General features: G+C 37.8%; 1 protein-coding gene and 2 long non-coding RNA genes across 3 annotated transcripts; 1 reads left to right on the top strand and 2 right to left on the bottom strand.

Annotated features, from left to right (window-relative positions):
- Nucleotides 793-7,840, top strand: LOC109718511 (the record flags this gene model as incomplete). Its single annotated transcript, XM_020244767.1, has 3 exons — nucleotides 793-1,020; nucleotides 1,131-1,211; nucleotides 6,758-7,840. Coding segments are annotated over 3 exons (525 nt in total), but the record flags the coding sequence as incomplete, so codon positions are not given.
- On the bottom strand, nucleotides 13,898-15,091 carry LOC109718884. The gene is made up of 2 exons (XR_002218537.1): nucleotides 14,261-15,091; nucleotides 13,898-14,109 (listed from the first exon to the last, which is right to left on the bottom strand). It is a non-coding gene; the product is annotated as an uncharacterized LOC109718884 (long non-coding RNA).
- On the bottom strand, nucleotides 17,814-19,109 carry LOC109718777. The gene is made up of 2 exons (XR_002218515.1): nucleotides 18,933-19,109; nucleotides 17,814-18,050 (listed from the first exon to the last, which is right to left on the bottom strand). It is a non-coding gene; the product is annotated as an uncharacterized LOC109718777 (long non-coding RNA).

The raw sequence follows: 23,735 nt of genomic DNA, 5'->3' as shown, positions 1-23,735 counted from the left end.
TTCTGCGGCTTAGTGGGTGGAGCTGTCGCAGCTTGGAGCCGCGCTGCAGTTCTTGTCACTTCTGTGAGGGAGCGGGCCGGAGGAGCGTTTCGAGGCTGTCGTTCACGCGAGCTTGCCAAGCGCCGCGCTGCAGCCGCTGCTTTAGGGGTTGGCCGAAGAAGGGATGGAAGTCGGCTCTCTCTCTCTCTCTCTCTCTCTCTCTCTCTCTCTCTCTCTCTCTCTTAATCTCCCGTTTTTTTCTTTAGGGTGGGCTCGGTGGGTAGGCGCGCGCGTGCGAGTGAGCGCGGGCGAGCTGGGAGCGGACATGGGCGCGCGCGGGCTNAATATTTTTATTATAAAAATTTCAAATATATAATTTTTTATACGTAAATTTAAAAATCTGACGTATAGAATGATTGAATTGCAAAAAATAAAATTTTAAAAGATTAAATTTTATATGATTTTATTTTGATTATAATATTAAAAAAGTTATATATAGAATAATTTTAAAAATTATTAAATTTAATTAATTTTAACTACACAAAATTGTTAAAATAATGTAATTATTTAAAAATTTAGAAAATATTACTAAAAGAGTTATTTTTTTAATATATATAATATAATTTAATAATATTTTTATTTAATTATAATTTTTTAGTTTTATAAATTTAATAATAAAATATTTTAATTGATTGAAATATGATTTATCCGCTGCTGCGAATCGCAAGTCTGCAGTCTGCACTAGAATAAATAAATGCTGAACACTGGTTAATTTTTTAAACTCGATATTTGATCCGCTTGCTTTTGTATTGACTGCTGCTCTCTCTCTCTCCGAGCTCTTCATCTCATCCATGGCGGCGATGGGCGCCGACATCAACACGGCAACCCCGGGCGAAGGTGGCGGGGCCTTCGTCGTCCTCCTCCTCGCCGAAGAACCCGAAGCGCTTTGAGATCGAGAAGTGGAACGCCGTCGCTCTCCGGGCCTGGGGTACAAAACCTAATCCCCACTCCCCCTTAGATGCTTTAGCTGTTAGCTCCATGGTTAGGGTTAAGGTTGGAGTTAGGGTTAAGGTTTTGATTCGCTCGTCGCCTATATCACCTCGCGCTTCTTCGCACTGAATTTTTAACGGTCCATTTTGATGCACTTGCAGATCTATGAAGATATCGTCGTGGACGGTTGCGCTATATGCCGTAGCCACATCATGGATCTCTGTGAGCTTGATTTGCGACAAGTGAAGAATGCGCCGTAGCTTGGGGTATGCCTTGTTTTGTTTATTTCGCACGCCTTTACTTTAATTTGAGTTTTAATATGATTATTATCTGGTTATGTGATTGTAAGAAGGCTGATAGTGCTTGTTCTTGTGGATCTAAAATTTTGAAATTCTTCGTGCCATATATTCGATTGCTCTGTGGAGTAGGAAAAAAGCTGATTGGCATTTTTTAAAAAAAATTTAATCTTGCCAATCTTTTCAAAATAGATCTGGAAATTTATATTTATTTACAAAGTACTACTTTAGAATCTCTCATGTCCTTGCGTAATATTCTGACAGTTATTCACTCATAGTTGGGTTATAAAGCTAAAAATGAAGACTTTTGATAGGATCATTTTAGTTTCAAATATGTTAGTCTGTAGCAGACTGGCTATTTAAGCATCCGTACTTTATATTTAGGCCTATAATTGGGGGCAATTTTTGTTCAATCCTGGATGCAAGAATTTTCTTGCACCTTGGAGGTGTGGCAGCGATCTGACAGCTGTATTAAACTCTTGAGGACATACCGGTAAAACTGGTGAATTCTCACATCAAGTGGGCCTAGTACATTAGATGTTGTCCGCATTTTAGAGCTGTCATCAGATTGCCGTCATGTGTCCAGGGTGTAGGAAATTTGTCCACCTGGGATTGCAGGGAATTTACCCCTCTTGTAGTCCACGTCCTTCTTGTAGGCATGCTAGTAGTAAAACATCTTCAACCCAGTTGTCATGCAGCTATGCATAATGCCTTGGAGCTTACTGCTCATCCCATGCGTAACTTCAGCTTGTGTGTTAACCAGTTAGTGTTAAGCCTGTTAGTGACTAGACAATGATTGTGCTAGAAGAAGTTAGCTTTTGGTGGTGGTTTTACATGTTGGAAGCAGTAAAATAAAGAAGATGAAATGCAGATGCACTTCAACAAACAAGATATAAAATCTTTTCTAAAAAAGAAATGAATACTAAAAATTTGGTGGATGTTTGAAAGATCTAAAATCAACAAAAAGAAAGAGTTTCCTAGAAGGAAAAGGACAAGTAAGGAGCATAGGGTGTAAATGGGTTGGCTCAAGTTCATTTTGAGGTCAAATTGAGCCCAATTTATCAAAGTTAAGGATATACTTGCAGGCTTTACCTGACAAAAACTTCCAAAACTCTAATACAGGGCTATAGGATGTGGGCTGAGAAGGCGCAGGCATATGACAACCCCTTCAAGTCCTGACCTCTATTATCTTTAGGGGCTTGAGTTGTTTCTTGCCATTCTTTCGGCAGTCTCACATCCTCTGATATGGAATAGAAAGTAAAACAACTTGAAATGCTTGGTTCTATTTGGTAGAGGTCGGAGTCATTGAGGGGATTTAACTGCTATACTGAAAATGGAAGAGCAAATATTGTACTGGCCATTCGATGGTATACTTGGGTCAATTAATGCCCAGTCAATTGCATATTTGCATAGGTAGGCAAAATTATCACACTATACCAATGATGTATGATTTTATTAAGAAAGTTAGAATGCCAATAGTCTATTCATATAGAACTCTAGATAATACATGCAAAATTTTAGTTAGGCCCAAGTTTGGGGCAGGTTGAGGTGGACCCAAGTACCCAACCTGTTTTTGAATAAAGTTTGCTGCAAATTTTAACTTGGCCCAACCCAATCCAAAGAATTGACCCAAGGCTTATTTCATTTTGGGTTGCTTGACTTATTTGCTTTCTAGAAAGAACATTATCATATAATATCTTGAATTCCCCTGACAAATGTTCCTTCGGAAAAAAGAAATAATGTTGTATGGAAGAAAAATATATTGGACATGCTTAAAAAAAAGCAGCCTTGACTATATTGATTGTCAAGTGTGGGGAATGGGTGGAACTTTCTGTCCTATTAATGTTATCATTCTTTGAAGTGAAACCCAAAGTGTTGAATTTAGCAGTTAAAAATTGAAATGCTTTAGTCTATATCGGAAAGTTGATCAGGCCTACTCACTCTTAGAACACAAGATATGTTAGAGATCCTTAGGACTGTTATGTGACCATGGCAGTTGAGGAGAAACGAAAGAAAGAAGAAATGTAACTAATGGACTGCTTTTTGTGAACAAAGATTCTTTTGACTCAAAACCTGATGCAAGTTCCCTCTTTTGTTGTTAAGAATTTGTACTGTAAGAGGGCATCACTGAATTTTAGACTATAGTTGCTGTTTGCTGTTCATGTAAACTGACTGTTCTTATTTGTCGCAAACAAAACAGTAGGAAAGGTCATACGCTCAAATCGCACCATTGAAAATAGTGTTTTGTATCAAAAGGGAAGAAAATATTTCCAAAGGTTTTTGAGCCTCTGAACAAGATTTGGGGTCAATTTGAACAAATCGAGTTAAATTGGCACTTTGAATGCACTAAAAGCCAATTAAGTGAGTTAAATGCCAATTTGATTTAATATGAATCGAACTTTAACCAACAAATTCAAAGTCTTTGAAAGGTTTCAACATTATTTTAAAGAGGTTTTGGCGAAGTTTCATTTGATTTAAACTCAAATTGAAGCAAATTGAAAGGTTCTAGGATGAATATGTCCAAAATAGTGGAGCTTGTGTTGCCATTACACATTTAGCCACTTTGAGAGAACTTTTGACAGGGTTTTCGTAATCCGATTTATGTGAGATTGGTCTCGTTGGAAAGATCTCCTAGTTACCTATCCAATGCAACTTTAATCACCTTAAACTACCTTGAATGAAAGAGTTATCGCAATTTTACTAAAAGTCATTGATGCAGCCCTGAGCTGCGAGCTCGCTTGGGAATTGGGATTTCACCAATTGTCATGGGCAGTTTGGTAAATTTACTGATTAAAAATGTAATAAATTCAATGGGGGCTGGTCATCCATTGGTTCAAATCTAAATTTGCACACTAAATTCTGTATAAGATGACAGAAATATCCCTAAGGGGGAAGTGAGGGCTGGTTGAACGAGAGAAGAGAAAACCTGCTTATTTTCCTTCTCCCTCTCTTCTTCCCAAGCATTCCTTCCCCAACCAGCGACATGCTCCATTTCAACAATTAGAAGGAAGTTTTCTCCTTCAAAGTAATGAGATTTAGGAGGAGATCTTTTAAAGAAAACTCATCTTCAAGCTAGAGATTCTAGCTAAAGAACCGAGTATATTATCGTTTTTCTGCTTTATGAATATCAAAAGAAGAGTTTTTGATGTTGCATGTATGCTTCTCTTCTCTCTTTGAAGGTCCCAAGCATCCTTTTATGGTTTGGCTATAGTGTTTGGAGATTTTGTTGCCTTATGCTCAAACACTAATGTCCCAAATTGAGGATTTTTTCCCTATTATGAGATAGGTTGTCATTTTCGGGTTAGGACCTTAGGAGCCCAAAGTGAGGACTTTAATTGTTATTTTTTGGCTCCTATTTGAATTTGAGGGCCAATACATAGCTATATGGATTGACTATGTTTTAAAGGAGTTTTGATGAGCTATTTGAATGTTGTAAGGCTCCAAAATGGGGGTTTTTAACACTGCGAGATTAATCTTTTGGAATTAGTTTTGAGAGCCGAGAACTCTCTAAATGGTTGTGTTAATGGTGTTAAAGTGTGCTAAGCGTGAATCCATGATTTGGACAAGTTGTTTGATCAATCCAAACTTAATTTCGTAATGTTCCGATCGATTTATGCTATTCTCGGATTGGATCTTTTCAGGTAGTTTTCAGAGGGCATAAACATCTCAATAAGGTATCGTCTGTCAAAATTAAGTACCCTAAACCCTTGTATAGGATTAGAATGAGTTATATTTGAAGTTTCTTTGCATTTTCGGCGAGTTATGAGCTCCCGAAATTGGAACTTGTTCTAATTTGAGAATAGGACATAATGGTTAAAATGACAGATTTAAATAAGTTTAAATCATTTAAAATAAAGATAAAAATAAAAGATTAATAAAGATACTCATTGCTTGTATGTTGGGTACTTCGGACACGCACGCCGGGGACATCCACGACTGATCCTTTCATGTCATCGATCGATCCCCCCCTCCCCCCCAAGAAAATAAATAAATAAATAAATAAACAAATTTTGTGCCATTGCGTGGACTGGCAGATGTAAGATTGTTTACTATCTACATACCTAAGGTTCTTTTGGTAACCAGAAATCAAAATCTAGAGCCTAGTTTGGTATTGTTGCCTTTTTTTTTTTTTTTTTTCATTAACACTAATTCTGTGTTGTTGCATGCATGACAGCGGCTTCCCTACTCTTGTCATTATTGGCTAGTTTGCAATGCAACATGGTTGGATGTTACAAGGCATCTTTTTTCCAAAAAAAAGAAATAAAAGAAAAGGAAAACAGTTAATGCTAAGTTTTTGTTCTATGTTGCAAAAACAAATCTGATAAATGTATGGAGTGCATCACTTCACCATCCAACAGATGGTGTATCCAACCAGACCAACCTTTTAATTGAGTGGTTGGCAGCCAGCCAACACTGTTTTCTTGACCTGCACAATTTATTGCAAACTATTGTGTTTAAAAAGAACGAAACAGAAACTATACCAAATCAGGCCTAAGAAGCTAAACTTGTTTTTGGTTTCTTTTTATAGATTTCATTAGCTAAGCCAACAATAATGGATATATCAATATCTAAACAGTGGAGCTGTCCAATTAGGTGGCCAAACTATAATGGTTGTCTCCAACTCTATAGACAGATTGTATTTATGTTCTCTAATAACATATTTAGACTCATTATCCCATATTTTTGAACCTTTCTTTGGAACCCTCCAGATTGGCATCATAATACCAAAAGTGCCAAACCTATAAAGACCTCTGTAATACCAAAATCACCAAACTTACTGAGAATCAATCATCTCTAGTTTTAGTCATTTACTATAAAGGTGGCAATCAAAGGCATTTAGTAATTTCAAGTGAACTTGGTTTGCTTGGTGCATTTGCAATCTCAGCTATTAAGTGCATTTTGTTATGCATGTCTTCTGCTGTTTATCTTAACTAGCCACTCATGTGTCTCTTTATAGCACGAGATGACCTTTGTTTTCAGTTCAACATGCAACTAGGACTTGGTTAGTTTCATTTTAAATTTGTTGCTATGATCTGAAACCAGAAGAATAAACAGAAAAAAGAATTATAAATTTGCCGTCGTTAGTGGTTTCTTTAGATTATTAATCTGTAGTACATTGGAACACTGAATAAATGCCCAGTAAATTTAAAAATGGGAGGGGACCAAGGGGCTAAAATAATTTACTGGAGCGCTTTTTTTTTTTTTTTTTTCTTTCAATCTACAACATTTTTTATTTTATCTTATGCATCTTTAGGGGAGGAATGCCTTTGCATTATCAATCTGGCTGGATTGCAATACAAGTTAGTACTAGATGAGGGTCTGCTTTCTGCTATGGAAATGCTGGATAATTAGATAAGAGATAAAGATGGCAACTTCAGAGTTTGCATATTGGCAGTCGTCTTTATATATGGTTCTGCTAGAAAAGCCAAATGCTGATTAGCTCTATTATCTAGTATGTGATCTTTTCTGTCATGCCTTGCATGCTTTAATAAACACGTGTATGTAATCATGCCTTTCACTTTCACTGCATTAGTCAGTGGCTCAAGAATCGGCAAGTGTGCCCTTTGGGTATATATTTCTCACCTCTGATTAACTTAGGGGCCAAAAGGGATTTAAAAAAAAAATGTATCCCTCATTTAGGAAGCATGCTATCCCTCACTTTATCCGTAGTTATCCCCATAATTATATTAATTATCCTCTATCACTAATATTTGAGGGACATTCGTTTCACCGATTTGTAATATTTAAGGAGTCCTACACATGTTTTTATTTAAGAAACTCAAATTGTCACCATTCAATTCAAGTTGGGAAGATGTAAGAGATTTTGGTGGAGTGGTGGAATCATCCTAGGTTTCCAACTAGTGGGCATATTACAATACCATGAGTGAGGGGTTTTGTCATTCCCATAGCTGATAGAAATGTGTATTCCATCAACAAGAATATACAGAGTCCCTTGCTCCCTCCAGACCCAAGTGCCATGGGAACAATTTCAGCAATCCACATATAAATTGTATGGCATTCCGAAATGTTACATTTTTTGAAACTATCGACCCCTTATTTATTAAATGCATAAATAGTGCCTATATTTCCATGACATTGCAACTTTGTCTGTCAAATTTTCACTTGAACATTTTAGTCCTTGAATTTTCAAAAATTTTGCGATTGCATCCTGCTCTCAGTCTGCCATCCAACATCCATCAAGTCATGTGCTTTGCACTGTTCCCGCTCCATGAAATGATTTTACCTCCAACTTTATTTTGGTACGGGGTTGAAACGCTCATTTCAATGTGCTTGTGCATAGAGAATGTGACTTGACGAATGTTGATTTGCAGACACGGCCGTGGATGCATTTGCAAAATGTAGATAAGTTCAGGGACAAAAATGTTTGATTGAAAGAGTTCAGTTAGTAAGTTTTGTATTTATCTCCATGATCATCACATGTTGGGATTATCTAAAAACAAACTTAACATTGACTTCATTCCGAGTCGTCATTGTTGGTCGGATGAACTGGGGAGAAAATATTATGCGCAAACAAACCCTCAAATATTGTGTGTTTCAGCTGATATTTGTTGTATCTGCAGATAACAGCGAGTGGGAGTTCCAGAAATATGGCCACTAAGGCTGCCATCAGCTACAGCATCCTATATAGCATCTTTCCGAATGCTATATTCCGTGTATTTGGAACTACTATGGGAACAGATTTTTAGACAAATACTTGTGATGACCCCCTCATCTACAGGCGATTTTCAAGTAGACCCTCCGACTTAACTGTTTTTGACTGATGCTCTCGACTTTTAATTCTTCAAATTTGAGCTAGTTATTTAAATTGAACCGAACATCTGTGTTGGTTAACGCTTTATCAGTTATTCTGTTAAAAATTCAAAGAATCTGCAGTTGCATCAACTGTAAAAGCTCAAAACAGTTAAATTTTACAGAATTTTTGGGGGAGTTATCAAACTCCCCCCAATTTAATTGATGGGGAAAAAAGAGAAAACCTAGAAGCCAAAAGAATCAAATGTTGGGAGCCAATTAAAAAAGGAAAGATAGTAGTTTGGGCTGTATATTTTGAAGTGGCCTCTAGTTTACGGGGGTCATTGTGCATTTTTACTGTTCGAATATTCGCCTCACTTGTTGTGATATTTTCAAACAGTGATTGCGAGGGAAATTGCTTCTTGTATGCTGGAGTGATCTTCACAGTAGCTGCATTTGCGGATTTCCTGAGCTTTATTCGGTGCTCTTGACATCATAAATGTAACTAATTTTCATCCTTTTTATTCTTGTTTCGCGGTTAGGTTAAATTCGGCGATAATGTAAAACCCTTCAATGAATTTCTATGTTGTATTATTTATTTGTTTATTTATTTTGAAATTGCACCTCTTTCGGGTTAATTTCCCAGAAATTGCACTTCTTTTGAGTTAATTTCCCTTTTATTTTCTTGGTTGAGAATATTTCCTTAGGCCTTTCTTAATCGAGGGCAGTTGCTTCGATAAGAATGGCTAATATTAAAAATACTCTTTTAACATTCTAAATTATTTTTAAGTATATTTTTCGAGTTAAATTATGTTAGTGAATTGTTAGCATAAATAATTACTATTTTGGCTGGTAATCTAGTTATAGATAAATTATTACTATTTTTATTCTGATATAACCATTTATGTATATATATATATTTTTTTATTCTATAGATTTTTTATATGAAAAAGAGTGTTGCGTGTGTTTTCGAGGGTTAGGATTTTCTGAGCGAGGAGTTTTTTTTGTTTCAACTTTTTGACTGTAATAACACTCCATCTTGACGAGTAAAATACCTTTTCAACTTCCATCATAACAATGCAAAATGAGGAATCAATTCGTTTGTGGAAATAACTAAAATATAGCATTTTGTATTCTCTTTAATTGTAAAGCAATTCTTTATATACTCCTGAAAAGCCGGAATTTTTTATTTATCCCATTTAGAAAGTTGATATTAAAAATAAAAATATTCTTTTAATGTTTTAAGTTATTCTAAATATACTCCTTAGTGCACTATTAAAAACTACAGTTATTTTTGTGAAATTATTATTTTGCCTTTAAAAATATATTTTTTTTATTGTTACTATTTTTTTTTATCTGCTCTTAAGTTAAGGGCGAAATATATTTTTTTATTGTCACTAATTTTTTTTATCTGCTCTTAAGTTAAGGGCGAAAAAAATATTTTGACATTTTGCCTTTTTAAATATAACTTCCTATCATCACATAATTTTTTTATTTGACCTTAAGTTAGGGGCAAGAGAGATATTCTCATTTTTTTTAAAACTAATAGATTTAATCTGGATTTAAGACGAGATGACTTAACGGGTATTAATAATGAAATTATTTTTGAATAATGGAGAAATATACAAGAAGTATGCATAGTAGAACTATTGTACTATTAGGAGTATAGCAACTCTTTTGCTCATAACTTTCTAACCATTTATTAATTTTGATGGGTAGTTAGGATGAGAGAGAAAAGAAAATATTAATTTTGATGGATAGCTAGGATGAGAGAGAAAAGAAAAATTGAAAAGAAATTCAAAAGGAAGAGAAAGTGAGACACCCAATTTTTTCTTTTTCTTTTTTTTTCTCTCTCATCGTAACCATCCATCAAAATTGATGGATGGTTAGAAAGTATTTTGAATATTATGTGATTGGTCGATATTATATTTGAGAAAAAAAATATTTGAGAAAACGCGTAGTAGGAGATAAATTTAATTTCACGTATTACGTGATTAGTGAACGTACTACGTGAGAGATAATAATGGATATGAATGATATTTTTGTCAACAAAAGTGGCATGGCGAAAACATAATATTTATATTTAAAAATATATTATTATTTAAAAATTTATTTAAAATAAATAATTAAAAATTACTGGATATAAAAATATTAATAAAAAAGATAGAGCCATTTTTGAAAAGGGGAAAAAATTCAAAACTCACACTTATATATATATATATATATATATATATATATATATATATATATAGAGTAAGGCTACTATGCTATCGGAAGCACGGAGCCTTCCGTGCTTCCAGCTCGTTTTCGATGTTGCGACTTTCGAATTGTCGATCGGTTCCGTTAGCAACTTGATTTAGATATTTGAAGTACCTAAGAAACATAAATTTTATCATTTTATCGAATCATTTGCCTAAGTATCGGAATGAACCAAATCAACAAATTTCAATGCCGTAGTGACCGTTTGCAAGTTTAACGGTGTAGAAATATACTAATCACATAAATTTCATAAAGAAAATCTTTTACTACTATATAACCCTATATCATTCGACTACTTAAATCTTAATGCTTTATTTCTTTGAATCTTTATCATTCCTCAGCCGAGCTTGATCATTCATCGGGACGCCCCTCAAGTTCAATACACAAATGATCGTAATCATATTATTTTCTAGATACTTCAAATATCCTAGCAAGTTTAACGGAGCCGATCGAATGATCAAATCGCAAACATCGAAAACGAGGGCTGGAAGCACGAAGGCTCCGTGCTGCCGATGCATAGTAGCTATCACTATATATATAAGTATATACTATATATATATTATATATTATATATATAATATATATATATATATATTTCTAATGGGAGAACTTCAAACCACACCCCCTGTGGTTTCGTGCATCTCTCATTTAGTTACCTGTGGTTTTAAAATGCTATCAATTTACCCCCCTGTGTTTCATTTTATCTTTTCGGAACTTTTTCGTTACATATTTCGTTAAATTATATTACAAAAACTTCAGGATAACCATCGTATTATATCGAATATTCACTTTAGTATCTTTAATTTTAGACTTTGTCACTGATTAAGAAAAAATAATAATAATAAAATTGATAACAAAAAGGAAAAACGAACCACAGGGCGAGGCAAATTGATCGGCTTTTAACCACAGTGCTACTAAAGGAGAAAGCACGAACCCAACAGGGGGGTGTTTTTGAAGTTTTTCCTATATATGTATAATGGTTGTGCTGGTAGCTTTGGAACCACGGAAGCCCTTCCGTGCTCTTCCAAGTCCGTTTTCGATGTTCGGACTTTCGAATCAATCGTCTCCAGTTAGAGTTATCGTCAGGTATTTGAAGTACCTAGAAAATAAACTTTTCGATTTTTCCATATCATTGCGCTAGTAATCGAAGGGGCTCTCAAATCAATAATTCTACACGGCGCCCGTGTTGAGACCGCGTTGCAAGTTCAACGGTGTAGAAAATTCCAAATCACATGAAAATTTTGATAAAACAAGTTCTTTAATACCATATAAGAACAAGATCATAACTTTGGATCTAAAATTGTTCAATTCATACATCAAATTTGTAAGATTTTATTTTCCTAGTCCGCCCCCCCCCGTTGATTATGAGCCACCTTCGATCTACTAAGCAAATGATATCGAAGAAAACTCGCAGAATTTATTTTCTATATACTTTTTCTTCAAAATACATCTAGATCAATATCTAACTGAGTCCAATCATCGATTCGCACCGACACATCAAAAACAAAGTGAAAGCACGACCCTCGGCTTCCTAAGCATACCAGCACACTATATAAATATATAATATATATTATATATAATATATATATATACTACAATGCCGTCTAGATAGCTTATCGAACACAGCTGCCCGTTGCTTCCACTATTGTTTTCGATTTCGACTTTCGAACGACGATCGGCTTTCGTTAGAGTTTGATCTAGAGTATTTGAATAACCTAGAAAATAAATTTGTATTTCGATATATTTGCCTATGATTCGAAAGGGCTCAAAATCCATCAATTTAATGCCCGGGTGACTTCTGCAAGTTTAACGGTGTAGAAATATTCAAATCATATGAAATTTTGATAGAAAATTCTTTATACCATATAAAACAAGATCAATAACTTTGATCTAAAATTTTAATGTCATATCATCATATTTTGTAAGATTTTTATTTTCAGCCGTTGATTTTGAGCCATTGCGATCACTAGGCAAATAATATCAAAAAATCGCAAAATTTATTTTCTAGATACTTCAAATACTCTAGATCAAGTCTAACGGAGCCGATCGTCGATTCGTAAGTCCGAACATCGAAAACAACGTGGAAGTACGGAGCCCTCCGTGCTTCCATAAGCATCTTAGCCGCACTCTCTCTCTCTCAATATATATATATATATTAAAAATTTTGAAGAATATATATTAGATATTATCTCTGAATTGTATTTTACCAGGAACTACAATGGCGGGGCTCAAGACTGGTAACGTTGTGATCAGAATTGTTTTTTATTTTAAAAAATTTTAAATACACGGTTAGAAGCAGCTACAGTCGATCAAGTATTTTATAATCAACAAGGGGGGCAGTGAATTGTGGACTCACGTGTATTGTCCTCGGAGTTTTCACCTACTGTACATGTGAGATCTATGGGGAATCACATCTTTGTAAAACTAATTTATTTTAGTCAATTCCATGAAACAAGATTAATTTCTTTTTTTTTTTTAGTAAAAGCTCCGGATATGCTGCGTGGTTTTGTCCATTATTTTACTTTATTACACTATCACTGAAACGACATTATTTAAATGCTTTATGATTTTTATTTTCGTTTTTCCTTGCACATTTCGTTAATTTCTCCTGTAAAATAGTAACGTGCCGTATACGTGCATCATGAATCATTTTCTTTTTCTTTCTTTCTTTTACTATTCGGGACTCTCCAAGAACGATCAGAATTAAGTTCTAAATTGCATGCCTGTTTGAAGGAGTCTCATATTTTTTTACTCGATTTTTACTGTATATATTTGACGCACGTGTGTGTCACGTGACCGGTTTAATAAAAAAGTTAACAGAAGACGAAACATAAAACAAAAATAAAAATCATAGGGTATTTAAGTGATATTATATGATTAGCGGAGGATGAATTTTCACACTAGTCTTATTATTTTCTTAAATACTAAAAATTTTAAACCGTTGTCTAAACTCTTCAGAGCGCATTGGTTCAAGATGAGAAATAAAATTGGAATGAGAATTGATTGAAATGGACAGGAATCGAAAGTGGAAATGATAAAACCTTCAATATGTTTAGTTCAGAATAACAATCGGAATCGATATATATAGCTGATTCATACTTTCAATATTTAAAAAATTTTGATTATAAAAAAATAATGAAAATAAAATTAAAACTAAAATATAAAATAGAAAAATAATTTTAAATTGAGTATGCACCTCAAAACATAAAATTAAATTAATAATTTAAATTCAAGGTAAAAGTTAAATATTAAAATTTTACATCAAAATATTGAGATGATAAGCCAAAATTTTAAGCATAATTTCTAAAATTGTAAAATTTAAAATTGAGTGACAATTCAAAATATAGAACTAATTTTTAATTTGATTCAAATTCAAACTTATAATTAAATTTAAATTAAATTTATAAAACAAACTCAAAATACTTGATTGAATTTATATTTTAATTTAATTTCTAAACCAAAATCTAGAATTAAATATGTCACGCCCCGGATTACTCATTTCTCCGGGCACGCCGATAAATCCGCCATATACAAAGAAATTTTTTCTGTATACGAAGCGATAGCTGTACCTGTAATCATACCATACTACAACCAGTAGTATAGAGCTGCTAAAAGAGAACAAATATAAAAACAGAAGTTCACTATACATACATCAAATCCAGGTGTACAAAACGCTCGCTCTAGCGAGATACAACATAAGTATGTATATGAACTCAAAAACTACCACTACCTGTAGCTGGTATATTCTAGCTCAGCAGCAACTTGGAAGGGATCTAACTCGCGACTCCCTTTCTACGGTCAGAATCAGCAGCAGCAGCAGCCGAAGAAGAAGGCTCTGCAAAAGATTCCAATAACTGGGCGTGAGAACTACTGCAAAAAGTAGTCATCAGTGGGTACCGCTACCGACCCCAACGGCTCACCCACTAAATCTACAAATGTAAACAAGTATAGTAAGAAAGCTGGAATAAATCTACAGCTATATGTACCTATATTATCCCGGTCTATCACCCACTATCTGTAAAAAAGTACAATCTGACAGCCTCCCTATCCTAATTAAGGCGGTGGGGATAAGGTTGAAAGGCAGCAATTGTCCAAAAGCCCCTCACCTACTCCATCATTCAACTTTAGTCCTCTACAATATAAATCTTGAGTTTCAAAGTACATTTTTACGTTTATTTTGCGCAAAACGTCTCCAACTCAATCAAACATAACTTATACTGTAACCTTGCTAATTTGCTAAGGTTTAGTATATTACATCCTCCCCCACTACAAAAAGTTTCGTCATCGAAACTTAACACATACCTCAATCCAGGGCATCGAACAAGTAGGGGTAAGACTCCCTCATCACCATCTCCGGCTCCCAAGTCGCCTCCCGCTCATCGTGATTACTCCACTGCACTTTTACATACGGGATGACCCGGTTTCACAATTCTTTCGTCTCGTGAGCAAGAATACGCACCGGTCTCTCCTCGTACCGTAGATCTTTGCCAAGCTCTAGCGAAGTGAAGTCAATCACGTGGGAGAGGTCGAACACATACTTTCTCAAAGCCGAGACGTGGAAAACATCATGATTGCTGGCCAGTTGTGGGGGTAAAGCAATCCTGTAGGCAACTGGTCCAACTCGCTCTAATACCTCAAAAGGGCCTACAAAATATGGACTGAGCTTTCTATGCACTCCAAATCTGCGTATGCATCTGGACGGCGAGACTTTAAGAAAAACATGATCTCCAACCTGAAACTCTAAATCTCATCTCCGGGTATCGGCGTAGCTCCTCTGGCGGCTCTGGGCTGTCAAAAGGTGTCGTCGTACTGCTCTAACCTTTTCCTCAGCCTCTAGCAAGATCTCAGGCCCCAGCGTCTTCCTTTCACCCACATCACTCCAAAACAAAGGGGGTCGACATCTGCGTCCGTACAACGCCTCAAACGGAGCCATCTGGATGCTCGTTTGATAACTGTTGTTGTACGCAAACTCAGCCAGTCTCAAATGTCGATGCCACCCTCCTCCAAAGTACAGGACACATGCCCTCAGCATGTCCTCCAGAGTCTGAATGGTCCGCTCCGACTGACCATCTGTCTGTGGGTGAAACGCATTGTGAAATGCAACTGTGTACCCAAGGCTGTCTGAAGACTCCTCCAAAAGTGCGAAACAAACCTCGGGTCCCTGTCTGAAACGATCGAGATTGGTACACCATGCAATCTCACGATCTCATCCAGATATAACTGAGCGAGTCTCTCCCTGGACCAGGTGGTCTATACTGGTAGGAAGTGAGCAGACTTAGTCAGTCTGTCCACTATCACCCAAATAGCATCGAAACCACCCTATGCTCTAGGAAACCCCACGACGAAATCCATTGTGATCTGCTCCCATTTCTACTCGGGCACTGACAGACTCTGAAGCTTGCCAGCAGGTATCTGATGCTCTGCCTTCACCTGTTGGCAAGTCAAACACTGAGCCACATATCTGGCAATATCTCTCTTCATTCCATTCTACCAAAACTGTGCCTTTAAATCCTTATACATTTTGGTTCCACCGGGGTGAACCGTATAAGGAGAACAATGAGCCTCTCTCAAAATATTCTTCCGGATCTCTGAATTCACACGCACACACAGTCGATTCCTGTACCGCAGTACTCCCGAACTGTCCACAACAAAGTCCTCCACCTGTCCCCTCTCTAGCTGCTCTCGAATCCTCAACAAGTGCGGGTCTCCACTCTGCTTCTCTCGGATCCTATCCAACAAAGTGGGCTGCAAAATCATAGACATCAGTTTCGCAGTAGACCCAGGGGACACAATCTCGAGCCTCAACCGCTGCAACTCCTCGAGTAACGGCCTCTGCTGAGTAATCACCATGCTTAAACTCTGCACTGCCTTCCTGCTTAATGCATCTACCACCACATTCGCCTTGCCGAGATGATACTGAATACTAATATCATAGTCCTTTAGTAATTTCAACCACCGGCGTTGCCTCAGGTTCAATTCTCTCTGGGTGAACAGATACTTGCTACTTCTATGGTCAGTGAAAACCTCGCAGTGCTCGCCATATAAGTAATGCCGCCACAACTTCAAGGCAAAAACTACCGCGACAAGCTCCAAATCATGCGTAGGGTAATTCTTCTCGTAATCCTTTAATTGTCGCAAAGTATAAGCAATTACCCTACCACGCTGCATCAATATACAGCCCAAACCACTGTGCGATGCATCACTATAGATCACAAATTCTTTCCCCATCACTGGAAGGGCAAGGATAGGAGCTGACATCAACCTCTGTCTCAACTCATTGAAGCTCTTCTAACAATCCTTACTCTATATGAATCTAATCCCCTTTCGAGTCAATCGAGTGAGGGGTGTGGAAAGTTTCGCAAAGCCTTCCACAAACCGACGGTAATATCCTACCAGTCCCAGGAAACTCCTCACCTCAGTCACCGTCGTCGGTCTGGGCCAATCCCAAATAGCATTCCACAGAACTCGTCCCACCTCATCTGTAAAGCCACCAACCCGTAGTCTCGTCTCACCCTCCTCCACCATGCATGTGCATCACCTGCCAAGCAGTGAACTCCCAGGTGTACCTGCTCCTGCTCAGGAATGAACAAATCCTCAAATAGTTTCTCCATCATGCTGACCCAGCCCTCGACAACCCAAGCCTCAACGCAATTGCCATCGTAGGTCGGCGGATCAAAATGACGAAAGCGGGCAAGTCTCTGAGCCATCCGCTCCTGCTCAGCCTCAATCAGCTGTGGGGCCTTACCAAAAGCTGTAACTGGCACTGGGGAAACTACCGCTGGTGGGGGTACTATTGCAGCTGGTGGGGGTACTGCTACTGGTGGGGGTACTACTGCAGCTGGTGCTGCCACTGGAGTAGACGGAGGTGGAACTGGCTGCTCTGGTACTGTACTCTGGGACGGAGCTAACCTCTCACACATCCTCTGTAACAACTCCCCCTACTGCCTCGTCATCTCAGTCAAGGCAGCCAACTGTTCCCTCACATCAGGGAGTGTACTCGCATCTGGTCAGGTACTGGGCTCTGCCTGCTCAGGCATCTCGGGAGGTACGGCACGCTCCCGCGTCGACTGTGCACGCTCCCGCAACGACGGTCGACCACGACGTCGATACACAGCTGTCAAGAAAAGAAAAGAGGGTCAGATAAAATACCAACACTCTCGACCCAATCAAACGAAAGTCTGGAAGGCGGCCGGGCCCCTGTTTCTCCTCAAAATTATGTCGTCTGCAGCCAACATAATTTTTCTGGCCGAAACAGCCACCCCTTCAGTCACTCACTCCACTCTAGGAGGAGTTAGAACAATCACTCACTGACTTTTACGATAAATCACGCCTCTCGCGTCTTGCCCTCCTAAAGTTTGCTGAACTTAGGGTTCCTAGGTCTCAACGACCCAATACTAAGCTCTGCTACCAACTTAATCTGTCACGCCCCGAATTACTCGTTTTCTCGGGCACGCCGACAAATCCGCCACATACAAAGAAATTTTTTCTATATACGAAGCGATAGCTGTATTTGTAATCATACCATAGTACAACCAGTAGTATAGAGCTGCTAAAAGAAATTAAATATAAAAATAGAAGCTCACTATACATACATCAAATTCAGGTGTACAAAACGCTCGTTCTAGCGAGATACAACATAAGTATATATATGAACTCAAAAACTACCACTACTTGTAGCTGGTATATTCTAGCTCAGCAGCAACTTGGAAGGGATCTAACTCGCGACTCCCTTTTCACGGTCCGAATCAGCAGCAACAGCAGCCGAAGAAGAAGGCTCTGCAAAAGATTCCAATAACTGGGCGTGAGAACTACTGCAAAAAGAAGTAGTCCTCAGTGGGTACCGCTATCGACTGCAACGGCTTACCCACTAAGTCTACAAATGTAAATAAGTATAGTAAGAAAGCTAGAATAAATCTACAGCTATATGCACCTATACTATCCCGATCTATCACCCACTATCTGTAGAAAAGTACAATCTGACCCAATCTCACTAGGGACTGTGAAAACACCTGTCCCAGCCTGTCGAAGCTAAACAGCTACCTCCACACTAAGCAGTCCGTGGAGAGCAAATCCAACCAGGACACAACGACACCAACGCAAACGCACAAAGCCCAACTCCGGAGCGGCACTCGTGGGCGCTACCCAACCGAGTATGCAAGCGTATCTCTGTCGAGCTCAATCAGGCTCTCACAGGCTATAGTCAAGTAAACAGGGTCTAACAACTGAACTCACGTGCTCTCGGCACAATCTGATGCAAAAATAGCAATCTAGGTCCACCGTCAACCTCAACGGTACCCGACAATTCTGAACAGCCTAAACACTACTATAAAAATACACTCGGCACCTTAGCACGAGCGTAAATATATTCTACACTATTCTGGGTATCCACCGCCCACAAACTGCGGTGATACAATCAAACAACGGCTCCTAGAGCTAAATCTGATAGTTTGTTCAAATGGCGGTGTAGAAACGTCAATTTTCTCCTAAGTCAAATCCAAGTCCAACATGCATATTTTAGCTAATTTTCTACGCTCCAATTCAAGTTCATAGGCATGAAATTTTAAGAATCGAGCTAAACAATATACTAAACAAAGCTAAATATATGTTGTCGACACATATAGTATTAGGAGGAAACTCGTAGAATTCGGTAAGCATCACTTTAATCCACTCTAAAACGCGTCCAACAACGGTGAGGAGTCGAAAGAAGCGAAACCGCACGCTCGCCCGGCCTTTCCACGGCGCTACCACGACGAACGCATGCTCGAATGGCTCTCTGAAACGACGACGAAAATCTCCCGAGCTCGAGCTCTCCACCGTGCCCACGAGCTAAATTAGAGCGAGAGATAGGAGAAAGTTAATTAAATCCCTCACAACCTCCCTATCCTAATTAAGGCCGTGGGGATAAGGTTGAAAGGCAACAATTGTTCAAAAGCCCCTCACCTACTACAGCTTTCAACTTTAGTCCTCTACAATATAAATCTTGAGTTTCAAAGTCCGTTTTTACGTCTATTTTGCACAAAACGTTTCCAACTCAATCAAGGATAACTTATACTGTAACCTTGTGAATTTGCTAAGGTTCGTTATATTACAAAATATTTAATTTCTAAATAATATAATTTAAAATTAATGTAAAAAAAATAAATTTAATTTTAAATAAAAATATAAAATATAATTGAGATACATTTAGAAAGTGTATTTTTTCCGTCTGGATTTAATTTCTAATCCGACGTTCTAGGCATGATTAGAAAAAGAAGTGATTTGGAGATTCCCATTTCATCTAGGAATCTGAATCGGAATGAGATTCTCGCATACCAACACCCCCAAACGGATTCATCGATTCTGATTTTAATTTCAGGATGAAAAAAAGACGAACCAAATACACTCTTAGATTGAATGATGTAATATTAAATTCACATTTTGGATGTTAAGTGCAAGTAGTATTTATCAAATTTTTTTTAATTATTTGTGACAATCTGAAGCATTTTGTAGGATAGGAACCGGAGGACTTGTTAAGTCATGATCTGCATTTAAAATTACAATCTAAATCGTTTGCACAGCGGAACTTAAGTATTACATTTGGACCTGCAAATAACTGCCCACGTTGCATTTGGATTTATGCTTAACCTGGATTTAAAATGGAGGTGTAGATTGAAGAGAATAATTTTATCGACCAACCCGTGATATCTTTGCTTGAGAGTAACCTCAAGATCCTCCATGTAAAATTTCATGATCTACAACGCAACACTTTTAACTATATATATATATATATATATATATATATATATATATATATATATATATAGAGAGAGAGAGAGAGAGAGAGAGAGAGAGAGAGAGAGAGAGAGTAAGGACTGAGATTTTATTTTACAGTGCTACTAAACTCTCTGTTGACGATGTTTATGTGTGTAATTTAATTACATAAGCACTCGTCAAGTTTCAGGAGAAACTGAGCTAAAACGGAGAAGTTACGCGATTATTAGTTTTCACTTAAGTGAATAGTAACTTCGGTTTTTCGGTGAAGCCACGGAGTAGAGCTGGCTTTCGGCGCGTATCGGACTCCGTTCATAGCGATCCAATAGCTCGTTTTGAACGGTTCAGCTATTCTGGAACCAATGGCACTGACGGATTTTAGATCTGATGCACGGTTTTCGAGAAAATCTGAAAATACATGTTTCTTATGTAATTGTGCATCATTTTGGCCTTTTGGAGAGAGATTGGATTTCGTCGTGAATCGGAGATCAAATCTGACGAAACGAAATGCTAGATTCGATACCTCGACGTGCTGAACGCGTTGGCGTGATCCGATCGGAAATCCGATGGACGGATCTTTAGGAATTGCAATAAGTTCGCTAAGGGGTCGAGAGTGGAAAATCGGGAAATTCGCAAAAGTCGTAATATTTTATGTACCGAATCGCGCGAGAGCGATTGTGGAGGTGGAAAAGCGCGAGAGTTACCCATTGTGCAGGACTAGGGTTGAAATTTGTAGTTCATGTGGACTTTTGTGCAATTTGCACATTGCATACAATGTGCATCTAGGGTTCTTTTGCAAGGAACCCTAGATCTAGCCGACCTGGTTCCCCAACCGTGCCCTAGATAGCCCCAGTAGGTCCCTGCCCTACCTGTGCTCGTGCCCAGACCTCCGGCGAGCAACTCAGGCCGCCGGAAAACTCATGGTCTTCTTCCTCTCCTCCCCTCTCGGCCACCCTCTCCTCCTCTCTGCCGAAGTTGCTGGGGAAGCGACCACTGACCCTCTTGGAAGCTTCCTGGGAAGATATCTCCCTCTCCGGCGTCGAAACCGGCTATCCTCGCCGTCCTCGCGCGCCGCTGGCCGCCGCTGCTTCCTGAGGCTGAGCTCGAGCCGTGGGAGCTCGAGTTGTCTCAGCACCGCCGGCACTGCCTTCCGCCGCTGGACGGCGTGAACGTCGGACCTCCCTGGCCGGCCGCACTCAACCTCCATCGGCGTCCCCGCCGCCGGAGTCCTCAGCTGGCTGGACCCGAGCTGGTATCTTCTCGGATGGCCGCGGCTAGGGCATCAATGCTCGTCGTCCCCGCCGCCTCCCGCCGCCGGGCGATTCGCGCCCCGGCCTTCTTTCGTCGTCCTCCGTCGCCCCTGAGCCTCCCGCCGGCCGCCGTGGTCGCCATTGCCCTTGGAGCCCAAGCTCAAGCCGGTACGGGTTCGGTTTGCTCCGCCGCCGCCGCCGCCGCTTCCAGCCGCCAACCGAGGTGAGCACGGTACTCCTCACCTCCCCCGCACCCGTCCCTGGCCGCCGCGCATGCCGCCGTGCTGCCGGAAGCCGGCCGGAGCAACCTTGCTCCGGCCAAGCCCGAAATAGGGCTTAGTTTAGGATGGGTTTGCGTTCTGAGCTTCTCGAGCCTCCCTGATCAATACGGAAGGGAGCACGATGATNTATATATATAGTGTCGTCGCAATAGTATCTCTAGCTTCTGAAATATTTTATATACCTTTACTTTTTTTAATTTGTTCAAATATACTCATGTATATTTCTACGTTATTCAAAATATCTCTGCTATTAGTACCTGTTAAATCATCTCAAATTAAATTTGGATTAAATTTATATGAGAATTAAAAAAAGAGAATTAAAAAATCTCTTTTGTCCTTAATTTAAGGACAAATAAGAAAAGTTAGTTACAATAGAATGATATATTTGAAAGGGTAAAAAGTCAAAGTGCTTCTTTTGTTTCAACTTAAGAGAAAATAAAAAAATTGGTAATAGTAAAAGAGTATATTTAGAAGAGCAAAATAGTAATTTCACAAAGAAAACGGCTGTTCCTAATAGTTTACTAACATAATTTAATTCTAAAAATATACTTGAAAGAACTTAAAATGTTAAAAGAGTTTTTTTTTTATATTAGTCTTCTAAATAGAGTAAATAAAAAAGTCTGAAAGTTTTTTGGAATATAGAAGCAATTGCCCTTTCAAAAAAATTCTAAAATGTCTAATTTGAAAGTTGAGAGAGGCCAGTTCTAATAACAAAAGTTAACAAATAAAATAAATTTCTTGGCCACATAAGCTGACACTTAAATCTTATTTATGAATAATTTGAAATCATCGATTGTACTTAATGCATTCTACTTAGGACTTGATAGTCAAGATCCGAGGTTCTAAGCTTGAAGCTAATTACTTTATATTTTTGGCTGAGTTTATTTCTAAAAAAATCAAAAGGTATAAAATTCTACCATTCTCTCTCTCTATGTTTCTCTTTATAATTTGACCTAATAATCAAAGAGTCACAAAATTTGTATCTCAATAATTGATACGAAGCGTTCAGTCACTTAACAGTGTAAAGAAATTCAAATCAATTAAATTTTTGTTAGAAATATTTTCAAACTATTTAAAACAAGATCTACGCTGTTGATCTTGAGTACAATAATTCCATCATCACTTTTTAAAGAATATTTATCTTCAATGGTTTATTTTTGTGTCTACTTAATTCACGAGAAAATAATATCAAAAAAAATATGAAATCTAATTTTTAGATATTTCAAGTAATTTAAATTATATTCAATGATATCGATCGTCGATTTGAAGGCTCTATTATCAGAAACAAACCGATGTTATTCTATCCTAATTCTATCCCTCCTCCCCCAGCAGTGCTCTTTCAGTGTTGATAAATAGAGTTGGAGTAGCTGCAGGCTGACAAAAATAGAGTTGGGGTAGCTGCAGACTGCGGTGCTCTATCACGGACAGAGTGTGACACCAGCCGGGAATGGGATGCAAATAAGCAAGGCGACAAAATAATTCCCATGTGATGTACCCCGCCAAATTACCAAATTTGCACATGCGGCATGTGTTGGCTGGATGTTAGTTCAGTAAAAATGTATGAGAAATTACACTTGTGCATCCCAAAAACGGGTATAAATTTTACCTTCTTTATTCTAAAATTTAATTATATAAATTTAAATAATTTTTAGTAAAAATAAAAAAAATTAATATGATAAGTAAAAATTAATGATTTTTGAATACAGTAGATATAAAATATATACCTCACTTTGGAGTGCGCCAGTAGCAGTGCTCAAAATGTATAGAATTTTTCTGAGTAAGATAGGAGCTATTGCATAGATATCCTCTCAAAATCTGAAATGTCATGAATGGTCTTTATAAAGTTGAAAATATCATATATTTTCTTACAATCATAGTAAATTATCATAAACTATTTTATACACCGGTAGTTTTACCCTGAGTAATAAATGGTTAAACATAAGTTAACTTTTAAAATGACAATTTTATCCTGAGCTATCTCTAAAGTATATATATATATATATATATATATATATATATATAATATATATTAGGTTGGGAATTACTATTAGTAGGTAAAACGCTCTTTTTCTATCAGTTTTTAATCATTGGATGAAAATTGAGTGGTCCCCACTGGGCTATAGTATTTAATCCAATGGTTAGAAATAATGAAAAGAGTTGATCCAAAGGCTAAAAAACTG

Source organism: Ananas comosus, linkage group 12 (assembly GCF_001540865.1).
Source record: "Ananas comosus cultivar F153 linkage group 12, ASM154086v1, whole genome shotgun sequence".
Taxonomy (NCBI): domain Eukaryota; kingdom Viridiplantae; phylum Streptophyta; class Magnoliopsida; order Poales; family Bromeliaceae; genus Ananas; species Ananas comosus.
The sequence above is the reverse complement of the archived record's forward strand: the minus strand, read 5'-3'. Positions and strand labels throughout refer to the sequence as shown.